This window comes from Misgurnus anguillicaudatus, chromosome 14 (assembly GCF_027580225.2).
Source record: "Misgurnus anguillicaudatus chromosome 14, ASM2758022v2, whole genome shotgun sequence".
Lineage (NCBI taxonomy): Eukaryota > Metazoa > Chordata > Actinopteri > Cypriniformes > Cobitidae > Misgurnus > Misgurnus anguillicaudatus.
The window spans coordinates 3,804,367-3,817,842 of NC_073350.2; the positions used below are offsets into that span (position 1 = coordinate 3,804,367).

The 13,476-nt window shown below is 37.6% G+C and overlaps 1 protein-coding gene across 1 annotated transcript in view; it reads left to right on the forward strand.

Annotated features, from left to right (window-relative positions):
• The window catches only part of poc1a (POC1 centriolar protein A), a 114,190-nt gene extending 103,259 nt beyond the window's left edge, over positions 1 to 10,931 (forward strand). The window contains exon 12 of the mRNA XM_073875745.1: positions 10,261 to 10,931. Within this exon, the coding sequence (XP_073731846.1) occupies positions 10,261 to 10,365 (105 nt within the window). The 3' untranslated portion in view covers positions 10,366 to 10,931. The remainder of the gene's footprint in view (positions 1 to 10,260) is intronic.
• Positions 10,932 to 13,476: the final 2,545 nt, after the last annotated feature.

Sequence of the window (13,476 nt, forward strand, 5' to 3'; positions counted from 1 at the left end):
GTATTAATTGGACTTCAGTTTACCAGCTTCTGGCACAAATGAGCTTTCATTAAAGTAATTAGTCAATGGGTTCACTAACATTTTTCTCCAGCACTGTGAATGTTTAATGGTTGTTTTGTTTTTTTTTAAAACACAAGAAACATAGAAGGACTTGTGTGTTGTCAGCTTATGAACATTGTGTTTGTCTATTGTTGTGACCTAGATAAGGATCAGATCACATTTTATGGCAAATCAGTGTAGAAAACCAGTTCATTCCTAGGGGTGCACATACGTTTTCATATATCACCTCAAAATGAAAACGTCATCACATACCCTCATGTTGTTTCTAACTTATAAGATCAAATTCAAGTCTTCTAAAGCAGTGGTTCTCAAACTTTTTCTGCGTGCGGCCCCCCTTGTGTACGGCGCATTCCTTCGCGGCCCCCTAAAGAAAATGTAAGAGACTACAATTTCTATCCTCTATCCCCTACCAGAAAAAAGTTAAAATCTACAGTATGGGAATACTTTGGGTATATGAAAAACGAACACGGGGTTGTCCTTGAAGATGGATATCCAGTTTGCAAGAAATGCGGACGAAGAGTGGCTGCAAAAAGAGGCACTAAAACTCAACTTTTAATTAAACAAAACATATTAAATGATACAAAGAAGTGCTGTTGGTTAGTAGCCTTATTTTTTTAGGTTTAATTGCAAAAAAGTCATGATAAATTAATTAATGTTATAAAATGTGATAAAACTGGGGCCCCCCTAGTACCAACTCGCGGCCCCCAGTTTTAGAACCACTGTTCTAAAGAGACAAGAGGCTTTTAAATGATAAACAGGTTTGCATTGTGCATAGTGTGGTAAATACAAACATTCAAATGCGTGTGTAAAGCATGAAAACCACATGAGAGTTTGTAAATGGACATAGAATTTGGGGAATTTGTTAATTTTGAAAAAGTAGTTATTGGTTAGTTATTTCCGTGTCAAGTGCATGAATTTTCAGGGATGCACATAACTTTTTTGGCCTGGTTTTCAAAGCAGCACCTGGAGATTTTGCTAGGTACTCACACTCTTCATAGCACAGACATCCTACACTCATTTCCTGACTACTCTCTTCACCATTTCTATTGTTTAAGCATGGTAGACGATGGTAGTACATAAAACCCTTATAACCTTAATAAATAACTACTAGCGGTATACAACTCAACTTCAATATCAATTTCAAATATTTTGTAACAAATTAAATAAAAAGTGCTGGTCATGTTTTCAGATTGGCTGTACAAAAACTGAATAAAGTAATCAGATAATACTGCATAGTCTTTACTGTGTATATTGGATGAATTCTTATGAAATGTACAAAAAAGGTATTCAATCAAGACAATGAAATTATGCATTTCTTTGTTTGTGGTTTGATTAACATGGACTTATTCGAAGTACGCATATCCGCTTAATTTTATCAGGAACTGTTTTGCGTATTAAGGATAAAATCTGCACACTGTTCTTCTCCCTTCATTTATAAAACTTAAAAGTGGCGACGTTTCGATCAAGAGATCTTCATCAGGCACACATACAAAGGCAACAACTCAGTAAAAACTCAAGTTCAAAAACACTGCCAATTGCTTACACCTGTTGACAATCAGAATCAGTCACACGAACACTCGTAGTGTGTTATCTTAACGACTACAATACCAAATTTTTACTTATAGCAAAACAATTAGAAGACAGGACAAATAATGATTACATTGTGGTTTGATAAACATTAAAAACAGCATCAGGTTTATACTCTAAAAATGTTGGGTTGTTTTTAACCCATAGCTGGGTCAGTATTGGACAGAATACTCTGTTAGGTCACAACAACCCACATTTTATGTGTACTGTCACTTTAAGTGCACGGATCCAATATATTGTTAACACGCATTTTTCTCAACTGCTTATATTCATTTAAGGTGTAACAGACTGTGTACTACTATAATCACAGCATTTTGAGATAATATTGTTTTAAAATGTCCGCTCAAGTGCAAGAAACGTGCGTAAAGTTTCACGTGCGCACGCGAAACTAAACTTTATTTTATTTTTTCTCCATGTCCCCTAGTAGTTTACCATCTTTTTGTGCTTAAATATTTAAATTGGCCATTCAGGCCAGTGACTGCTGCATCACTTTTAAAAACACATTCATTTTAACACGTTTGGAACACCGTTACTGTTAGTAATAGAAATTAATCATTTTATTACAGGTATAATCTTATAAAATGATTAGAAATATAGATTGACTCTCTATAGAGAGTATATATCTATCTAGACTGTTGACTATACTACTATTATAACAGGAGTTTTCAAACTTTGGGTCGCACAAAGTCACTTGTTTGTTGTAGTGAATCAAATAGTTTGGTCCTATTAATAAGGATTGCAATTCAACTTCTAAAAGAGAACAAATTTCTTTTTGTATTTCTAAAAGTTTTTTTTTTTTTTGCATATTTCTATTAAAAAAAAATAGGGTGTCATAAGGTAGATTATACCTGTCTAAAGCCGGGTACACAGATAATTGGGCTGAAATTGGGCCGATTTTCCCCCTTACGACAATTCTAGGTAAAGTCTTTGTGGTTAAACCGATTATCTTATCAGATTTTCCTGTGGTACCTGTTGTGTAAGAGCATCTAAATCTGTTCAGAAGCACGTTGGTGCCACTCCGATCGCAAATCGTGAATGTTCAACATGCTGAAATCCTGTTGTGTGGGGAACCCCGAGGACAAACGCACACACAACCTGTAGATTGTCACATGAAACAAAATGGCACAGTCCAAAGTGGGATGGACATCAGAGATGTAAAAAAGCAGTCCATTGTATAAATTACATTTCTTTATGCCTGTTGTTCGCCATGATTGTTTACTGTGAAGTCACGTTTGGCCGCAGAAAAAATCGCGAGATTTCCTGTGTTCTCAGCTGAGACTCGTGTTGTTTGTGAAGTTAATCTGATGGTGCGTGGTGACCACATTTACACACTATAGGAACCAACGTGTTAAATCATCGATTTTTTGCATCATGTTTGTGGTCTCTCACATTTTGAAAATCTTTTGGTGTGGCCCTAGCTTAAGTGGTTTGCAGAATGAAAAAGTTTGGCAACCAGTGCTATAGACTACATATTAATATCATGCTTAAATTTCTAATCACCATTGATAAAGTGCGGCGTTAAAACACTACTAGATTTATTTATTACTTTGTTTTGTTGTTAAATTGGTCTTATAATAGCCTGTGGTCGGAGTTCCACCCTAAAGAAACACTGAGGCTTACCGTGTATCTGTTCATGTTTGGTCCTGAGTCTAGCTACTATCTTATAACTGACATACTCTTCTTTCCATGAAGTGCATAGACTTTTCTTAGGACATTCCTGTTATTCTTTATTCGCAGATGCTCTCTTACCTTTTGTATGTCAAAGGCCATTGAGGGGGCATATTGCCTTTTACATCTCAAACAGAGTATCTGTGATAGACTGCCGCTCATAGTCCAGTGTTCTTCAGATCTATTGATGTGGTTGATCTGCTCTCAGCGACTGAACTCTTCAGCTCCTTCAAAGTAATCGCTGGCCTTTCCGGGCTTCAACAACAAGGCTTCTTTGTTCTTGCTGATAGTTGTAAGGTTTGATCCTTTTTAGACAGCGTCTGTTTGGTTTGATGTAGCTTCAACTGTCTCATAATTAAACCAACATAGGCTAGTGAGACTAGGGCTGGGCGGCATACCCAATTTTGGGTATATATTAGTATTTTTCCTAACAGGATACAAGATGATACAGTACCTCTGTACCGGCATTGTCTGATATGACCCTCTTTTGCAACAGAAGCTCTTCCAGAAATGTATACCGAGGTCAGATGCCTTCCAGAAAATGTTCTTCTTCAAATATATAATAATACAATATACCAAATGAAAGAACAGACCCTCTGCTTTCAAACAAAAAAACCGTTTCATCCTACCTTTAGTGGTTCTTTTGTAATCAGCTTTTGAATATGGGTAGGTTTCTGCAAAAACACCACATTTTGAGAAAAAAGCAGAAATAATTCAATTTTTGTCACGGAATTTTCATAGAGATCCCATTCAGAGCGATCTTTAAAACAAACACGCACATAAAGCAGCTTGCCATAGGACAATACTTCCGGTTTTAAAAAGTTGCAGAAGGGCGCCACATAGTGGATAATAGCGGTATTGCGGAAAGACGGAAATACTCGTCATTGGCGGGGAAGCGTTTTCTCTTGATTGACGAGATATCTCGTCAATAGCGGGGAAAGAGTTAATGAGCCTTTAACTTGCATGTAAACATTTTTCAATTTGTAAAAAATATGTTTAGAAATATGTACAATATATCGCCATTCATGTAAAAATGACTGAGATGTGAGTTTTGGCCCTAACGGTACATTCACACGGCACGTCAGCATTAACGCTTCTTATTCACTTTGAATGGTTGACGGTATGCGTTGCCAAACTGAATTGTGGATCAGTCAGCATCACGTCACTGGCTTTGCTTGCAACAGAAGTTAAAAATTTAGCAACTTTTGATGCTGAGGCCAGCCAACTAAATCGCTTTATGCAAATAACCTAGTGCAGATGCTAGCCAATTGTGTTTAGAACAATGTAGCATAAAAATGGAGTAAAGATTAATCATTGCGGTGGGTAACTCTAGAGCTACACCAACAATCGTTAGCGCAACCAAACTGGCATCCATCTGTCAAAACACAAGCCGCTTTTTTGTTGTGTTGAGGTCCTCTGTGATTGGCTGTTGTCACTATGACGATCGCATCAGACATGGCATCCGTCAAGCATTAACGATGATGACTGTTCGAATGTACTGTAATTGAGACACGACACCCAAACTATTGGTTGGTGTTTTGTACCCCAATGTGGGTTTATTAAATTCGCATTTATTCTTTTGGCAAACATTTTGTGTGACTTAAGTACTATTCGGACAGCATTAGTTTTACATAGGGAGGTGGGGTAAAGCAATTTTTATCAGAGCTTCTCTGTGATTTTAGTCCTGTCCGAATGCTCCATGCCAGAAATCATTACAGACAATGTCAGTAAAGATTAAGGCAACTTTTATCTTCTGTAAAAAGGTCCGGAGAAATTACCTCAGGTAATACTAATCCAGTGCGAATAGACCAGTTGTAAATATACATGTAAATTGCGTCATTTCCTTTTTTTTTGCAGTTTTCTTTTAAATATAAAAGCGCATAAAAAAGCATTTACTTGTGTTCTAGGCAGAAAAACAAGTCAATGGCAAGTCAGTTCCTGAATAACACGACACAAACTTTAAAAAAAAGTCAAATTTAATTTTCAGAGGCACGGAACTGTTTCTGAAACTCACGTTCTCCGCAAACTGAAATTAAAGACAGTGTTTTGAGTTTTCCTCGTCTGTGTCATGTTGTGTGATATCAGTGCTGCTAATTTACCATTAAGAGAGGTTTTACAATTACCATTAATTTACTGGTAAGTCCTGTTTGTGAACGAAGAATAAGGATTACCGGCATTTAGAACGGACGACGTCAGAACGCACTGACAGCTTTAGGCCAATCATAACGTTTTAATACAGCTGACGAATTTACCCCCACACTGTTACCACACGCTGCTTAAATTTTAGCGTACATGAAGTTAACGTCCACATCTCTGCACAAAATTGTTTAAAACCGCTTACCATCTATTTGCCGAATTGCCCACGTCCTTCGCACACTCTCTAGTCTGTGAAGCCTAATGTGTAAACATTCAAAATGCAGGTTGCAGTTCAGTTTCGTTTGTACTGTAACAATGTTGTTTGGTCACGAGCAACTGCACGACTGTAAGCTTTTGCCACAGAAGTGAAAAAAACTAAATACGGATCATGAATATAAAGTCATAACCCGCCATTGATTACAAATACAACACTGAACTCGCCAAGTGGCAGTTTAGAGATAACTTCCGCCTTCTTACCCGAGTTTACCGGTTATTAAAAACTGATGTATGAATGATGTCTTACTGGTAAAAAGACGGGCCTCACTGTGTGTGTGTACAGCACAATTTTTGTATTTACTGGTAGTCATTCTGGTAAATTCATGGTAATTTACTGAAATTACTGCATGAAAGAGGCTATATTCAAAAATGCAGTAATGTGGCTCTGTTCAAATGTAAATACAGAACATCTGTTGTTCCTTGTGCTTAAATTGCTGTTGTTCCTTGTTGTTATGACAACATAGGCCACGTGATATATCGACATGGCAGATGTAATATGTCCGAATTTCATTCATACTACCCATATTCATTCTTTATGTACATTCTTTAGTGTGTTCTGTCATAGTATGTGATTCTGTAGGCAATTCCATTGCAGTGGCTCATACTGAAGAGCTCTGTTATTCTGTTACCAGTTTTACACTGTGACTAAAATGCCAGTTAGTACAACATATTTCTGCCCTGATCAGTCGTATTGGTCAACAGATTGCTATTCTTAAAATGAGGAACAACAGATCACTCCAAGTTCTGAATGATGTATTACGAAAACATTGGCTGTACTCAGTCACAGTGCTCAATACAGAGATTCCGGCCACCTTAATACCCCCTTTATACCAGCTGGTTCAGAGCTAGTGTTGTGGCTGGTTCAAAGTTGGTTTGACTGGCAAGCCTTCTAAGAACTGGTTTGCCTTTCCATGCACTAAAGAGCCACCACAGAGCCAAGTCTTACGTCACTGCATACGTCTCATCTTTCCCACCAATGTAAGCGCAGCAGCGAAACACAAACACACCGTAAACAATGTCGGATGTTGCATTATAATTCATGGTCAATAGCTTTGCGTACCTACATTGACAGCGGCCAATCCAATGCGTACGTGCAGTTCGACGTAATATATATAAAACGGAGGTTTCAATCCAGAATAACGGACGGGCATAACATATTTGATCATTTACATAGAATAATGTTAGCTTTAGCATGTAGCTACCCTCCTAGTATCAAGACACATTAACCCCCCAGCCCCTGACCCAAGCGGTTCTTAAGTTTAGACCAGCAATGTGTCCATGAGCAGGACACCTGAGGTTACTTCAGTATTTTGCATGTAAACACAACAGAACAAACATACAAGTGAACTAAGTAGTGCTGTTCATGTTTTTCAGATACAGTACAAAAGCTGAATTAAGTAATCAGATCACTTTAAAAGTGCATGTGTCAGATTTTTTGCATGTTCCGTGTCACACATTTTTTTGTTGTTTGCATCATACTACTTAATTCTGTGTAACTGGAACCTGTTGTATACAGGAAAATTACACTGCTTCATGTTCAATGAAAAATATTTATATATTTTTGCATGTACATTTTAATCTGTCACAACAGACTATATATCTTTGGAAAGGTCTAAGCCTCTAGAACCTTTTTGCATTAATAATATTGCAGTGACAGTAATTTATTAATTTGTGACGAGAGTATGCAGCAAACTGTTGACACCTAGTGGCCGTTGTTGGTAAAGCCACTAAAAGTGTCAAAGAAACCTAATTTTTTTCAGATTTTAACTTTAAATTTGGAATACAACTAGTTTAGACTCGTGTCTTAAATTTTGTAGCATTTCTGGCGTTAAACATTAAAGCAATAAGCCCCAAGAAGCAGTGGGTTACCAGTGCATTTTATAACAGCTAAGGGGCGTTGTAAGGCACGACGCGAAGCGTTGTTAAAAAATGCACTGTAACACCACTGCTTCGCGGGGTTTATTGCTTTTATAAAACAGTTACTTCATATGCATAACGTTGGCAGCATTTCATAAAATAAAACACAAATAAGTTGTAATTATAATAGTACAAATATTACTCTTCCGCCAAACAAAGTAGTTCCTCAGAATCAAGTGTGACTGAAACAGAGCGCAGTTCCCAACCAACACAGATGCAGCAAAGACACAATGAAAATATGATTTAAGACTGTGGTGTTTATTTTATAAGTCAACATTCATCTAACGTTAACGTTAATTTATACATAAAGATTTATATCGTGCAACTGTTGAAGTGATGATCAAATATGCTTGAAAGCATGCTGAAGCGGTTTTAACCGTCAGCTGTTTTTAAGTTGCCACCCAGTTTGTTTATTTGTTTGTTTATCCTCTTTAAATAAACATAAAATGTCAATTGAAAGAACAGACCATGCGCTTTCCAACAACAACAAAAAAAACATTTTCATCCTAACTTCTTTTGTTCTCTTATCACCTCTCAAATTTTCAGCTAAAAGCGGAGATAATTCCATTTTTGTGAATAACTTTTGTAAGAGATCAGATTCAGAGCCATTAAAACTTACACGCTGTGTTTTTAGTGTTGAGTGAATGCGTCACTGTTTAAGTTGGGTAAGATCGCCACCCAATGGATAGCGGAAATATGAATTTGAGGTAACTCCTCAGGCAGCGTTTTCTCTTTTTCTGATTAGATGACTCAACAATATTTATTGACATGTATCTGGGTATCACCATTAATTGTGCAATTGTACACAAATTAAAAAAAAAATGATTAAAGACTGTGGTGTTTATTTTCATAAATCAGTACGCAGCATCAGGCGCAGTAATACTTATGTAATGCGGTCTGAACCATGGGTTTACCAGGGTATTTTATCACGGCTTAGAACGCGTTTCAACCAATCAGAATGAAGAACCAGAACTGGCCGTTTTATAATTTAATTTTTATAATTGTATCTATGAATATATACTTGATTGCATTATTTTTATTTATTACAATAAATGTAAACTGCTATAACATTTTTTTCATTAAAATTTATATTTTCACCTCCAGACACTTCTGTAAAAACCTTAAAACAAGCCTTTCTTTAAAAGAAACCTTTCTTTAAAACAAGACTAAGATAAGTCTTTTAGACCAAAAAATGCCAGATTTAAGGGTGTACACCCCCCACACACACACACTCAAAAAGGGCTGCACCAGCTAAGGGGTTAAGAAGCACTTCTCCTGGTTAAGAGCTGGTGCATTGGGTGTCAAAAAAGAACTGATTTGAAATTAGGCTCCGGCTCTGTGAAGTCGTGTCTACAGTCATGCAGCAGACCCAAGCCTAGAGCCACTGTGCTATGTGATGTTAAGCTTGCTGCTGATGTAATCTGTAGCAGTGGGAACATGTTGTTTGGAATAATGAATCACACTTCACCATCTGACAGTCTGAAAGCAGAACGCTATACCTGCCCAAAAGCATTGTGCCAGTGATTCGTGGAAGAATAAAAACGGGTTTATTATTATATTCTAGACAGTTCTGTGCTGTTGAATGTGTGGCAACAGTTTAAGGACGGCCCTTTCCTGACTCATTATGACAACAGGAAATCCATACAGAAGTCAAGATGGGTGGGGAAGAGCTTGACAGTCCTGACCTCAACCCCATCAAACACCATCAATTTTAAAAGGCTGTCTGTGACGTAATGATAATAAACCCAATTGGCGCCACACACCACAAATGTTATTGTGGCTGAACATCTAGTGGAAAGTCTTCCCAGATAGTTGTGGAGATGCCCATTTTAGCAACTGTTTTCATTAGCACTTGTGAGGACTATAGTAGTAGTTGGCACACTTTAGAGCGACTAGTTGAAAATATATAGTTTTGCACATCCCTGTAATTAACCAGACCAGGACAATAATAGGTTGGGTAATATTATGTAATAACCTGATGAGCTACTGTGAGTAGCAAAGAAACACATAATCGTGCACTCATATTTCTCCCAGACAGCTTGTTTTCACTGGGTTAGTGTTCACATAACAGATGTGCCGTAGTGAATGGCAAAGCCCTCTGCCCAGCCCCCTCAGTACAGTAGGTCAGGAGCGTTGACTGCGTCTGACCCCGGCACGTCACATGCTGCCTTCATTCCTTCGTCTCATCTTCAGTCTCGCTCAGAAAAGGGAGCTTTCTTGAGATGTCTGTCCGTGCTTCCGCCCCACATAGTGGATGTGGTGTTTGGTTTCTGCCTTACGCTACGAGCGAGGGGGTCATATTCCTCCCCGCATAATCAGAGGGTTTGTCTGAGAGGAGAACGGCACATCTGTTTGGGGCCGTCTAAAATAGATGCATTCATGCATTCTTCTGACGATGGGTGATGACTTCACCCACGACTGAATCTAACTTTCTCTTTCTTTCACTTATTTCCCAACATCTTACTGTATTGATGTCTTTCAGTTTCAGTGTATCCATTCTGTCTCTTTAGCTTAGTTTTGGGAAAGCTCCCTTCCAACTCTGCAGCTTGGGAATAATGTAAAAACATTCGCTGTGATTCACTCAACGTAGTCACTTTCTCATGTCTTGCTTTGTAGACGGTGGCCATTTTGGAGCAGCGCCTGACACTCACGGAGGACAAACTAAAGGAGTGCATGGAGAATCAACACAAGATCAGCTCTCAACAACGATCTGCCAATTAATCCAGCTATCTACCTCTCAAACACGTTTACTTTTCAACAATTAAACATTTGTTCTAGCCCCAAAACATTTTCATTTACAGATTTGCTATTGATTTGTTGTTACAAGTAAATCAAACAAAAAACAACAGTTTATTATGTAGTGAGAGATGCTTCTTGAGATGCAGATTTTTGTATTGTATACAAAATAAGATCTAGATTTGTGCTGAGGGTTGTATTGGTTTCTGCTGAGTATGGTCGTGCCACTCGTGTCCCTTGCGGTACTAGAGGAAGACAGTAATCTAATCCATCCTAAAAACCACACGATGAAACTTAACCTTTTATTCTGATAAGACAAAAATCGAAATTCTAACTTTTCTTTTTTTCAAACTTGTTAAGCAGTATGAATGTTTTGAACTAAATTAACTGAGAATGTAGTTATCTTTTTCACGATTGAGGCTGTGTGAGCTGTAGTTGATGCTCTTTTTGATACATTACTATTATGAGACGTGATGTTTTGCACTGCATAGTTTTATGAATTTTAGTTTAATAAAAACATTAATAAAATGTGTTTATTTAACATGCATGTTGGGCTTGGTGTATGCTGTTGTGTCATTGATGTATATTACTGTAAATTAGTGAGCTTAAATACAGTATTAGTGTAAAGCCACATTCAGACAGCCAGCGATGTTATCGCTCATCTCTTTCAATGAGGTGTTTATAAATCTGCTTGTCATAAACAAAGGAGTACCATCCATGGCAGTAACTGACAAGAGAAGGTTAACTTCACTGCTTCATTCTCATTGGTAGTCGCTCCCGTTGGCAAAATTTGAAGTCAGACGGTTTCCATTGAAATGAATGAGATTGCGTCGCTCTGCTACTGCTGGTCACTGGCTGTTTAAATGGGGCGTAAAGATATGTGACCCGGGACCACAAAACCAGTCATAAGGGTCAATTTTATGTAATTGTAATGTATACAAGCTTTCCACTGATGTATGGTTTGTTCAAATAGACTGAGATACAACTATTTGAAAATCTTTAATGTGCGTGCAAAAAATCAGATTAAGATTAAGTTACACATACTGTACTAATCATAAATGTTTTAAATATTTACTGTAGGACATTTACAAAATATCTTCATAAAACATGATCTTTCTTAATATCCTAATGATTTTTGGCATAAATCAAAAAGAAAAATCAATCATATTGTTGGCTATTGCTATACCTGTGCAACTTATGACCAGGGTCACATATTGTGAAGAAGCTGCGTAAAATCTTTGTTATACACAAGCAATAATGCACATGAAGTCACATATTGTAAATGTGTTTCACAAAGGAAAATGTCAATTGAATTTCATTCATGGAAAGATGTAAAAACCCTGAATATGCATTAGCCATGCGGTACAAGAGGTCATGCTTTTATTGTAAATATGTCATTTAATGAAGGTTAAAATATAGCATAAATTCTCAAACGTATTGGTTAAATGAAACATCTATTTAACATTGCGACAAAAAATAAGTTCTAGAAGTACTCTGTACATACTTGACTTTGTTTCTTCATTTCAAAAACCTATAATCTCTTACAGCTTGATATTTAGACTGTTACATTGTTTCTGCAGCATCCAGAAAATACCAAGCCAGCAGTTTAAAGAAAAGATAACCCCTCTTCTGTAGACCTACTTTTGTCATGTAGTTTGCCAGACAAATGACCTCACTGTAGTTCAGGTGGGACTCTTCTGTTTGCTCATTCCCTTGAGAGAACCGGATGCCTGCTGGCCACAAAACACGCATGGCTCAACTGCTGGAGTGTGCTTAAGTTTGCACAGCGCTTAACACTCGTGAAAAAAGAAAAACAAAAGCCGAATTCTCAAAACAGCCTACTCTTTTCCTTCCTGTCTGGAGGCATGGGTCTGTATCGCACAGGGCCTTCTTTTAAACGTTTGAGATTCGGCCAGGGACGAACAGACCGCCGATGTGATCGGACCTTGAGCGAGGATGTTAACAACAACAAATTTATTTCAAACTACAGCTAGTTCCTGCCTCATGTAGTGCTTTCTATGCATTTGCTTTCAGGAAGAAAAGAAGTGGAGAAATAAAAACCGCAGCAGTAATGTTGCACATGTGTGGCCCACGGGGCTGAGGCAAGACTTAGTCAGCCCTGTTTTTTTCTCTCTTTGGCCCTTTATGGAGATAACATCTGGATGCAGTTTTCTCCCCGAATCTGCTGTGTGCCACTGCTGTGTTCCTATCTTAGAGTTCAATATGACGCTGCAGTGATCTCAGAGTTTCATGGCTAATATATTTCTCCTGATTGTTTTTGTTCATTAAGATTTATAGGAGTTGAAAAGAAAAGCAGTTTCCTGGATGGAAACGTGTGAATTTTTTCCAGTTTTACAAAGATGGTTTTTACAGTTCTAAAAATGAGTTTAAACAATAATATGTAAGCAATAAGGTACGAGAGGCTGTGCTGTATCGTGAATAAGTAACGGCTGAAGGGCGTTGTTAGGCACGACGCGAAGCGGATACAGCACTTGCCTCGAGTACCTTATTGCTTTTATAAAACGGTTACCACACGATATTAAAGTAAAAAAAATATTAGTGCAACTTTCATGAAGTTAAATCAATAAAAGCATTCCTTCCGCTAGAAAAAATAGTCCCTGACTGCGAACAACAACATGAAAGCTCAAATAAAAACAACAAATTGTTCTTAGACTTTGTCTCATTATTATATGTTTATGTGTTGCTAAGGGCGCAGTGATATTAAATAGAACCGTTGGGTGAAGCGGTCATAGCAGTGTTTTATCGTGAATAAAGCACATCTATTGACCAATCAGAATCAAGGATTGGAACTAACCGTTTTATAAGGTTTGTTCTACAATTTAGACTCACGTATTACATTCCTACTTAAATCTTGGAAGACATGGACCGTAGATTGATAGGAGACAAAACTATCAGGCCTTTAGGACAATAGTCAAGTATACAGTTTAAAGGGTGACACAAAAGTCCCTTACTGACTCTAAAACAAAATTCGACCAAGTATAGGAGCGATAGTTAACATCTCAAGCTGCAACAAAGTGGCTGTTTATTTACCTCCATTACTGTTGATTCTTCTCCAACAACAGACACAACAAGCTG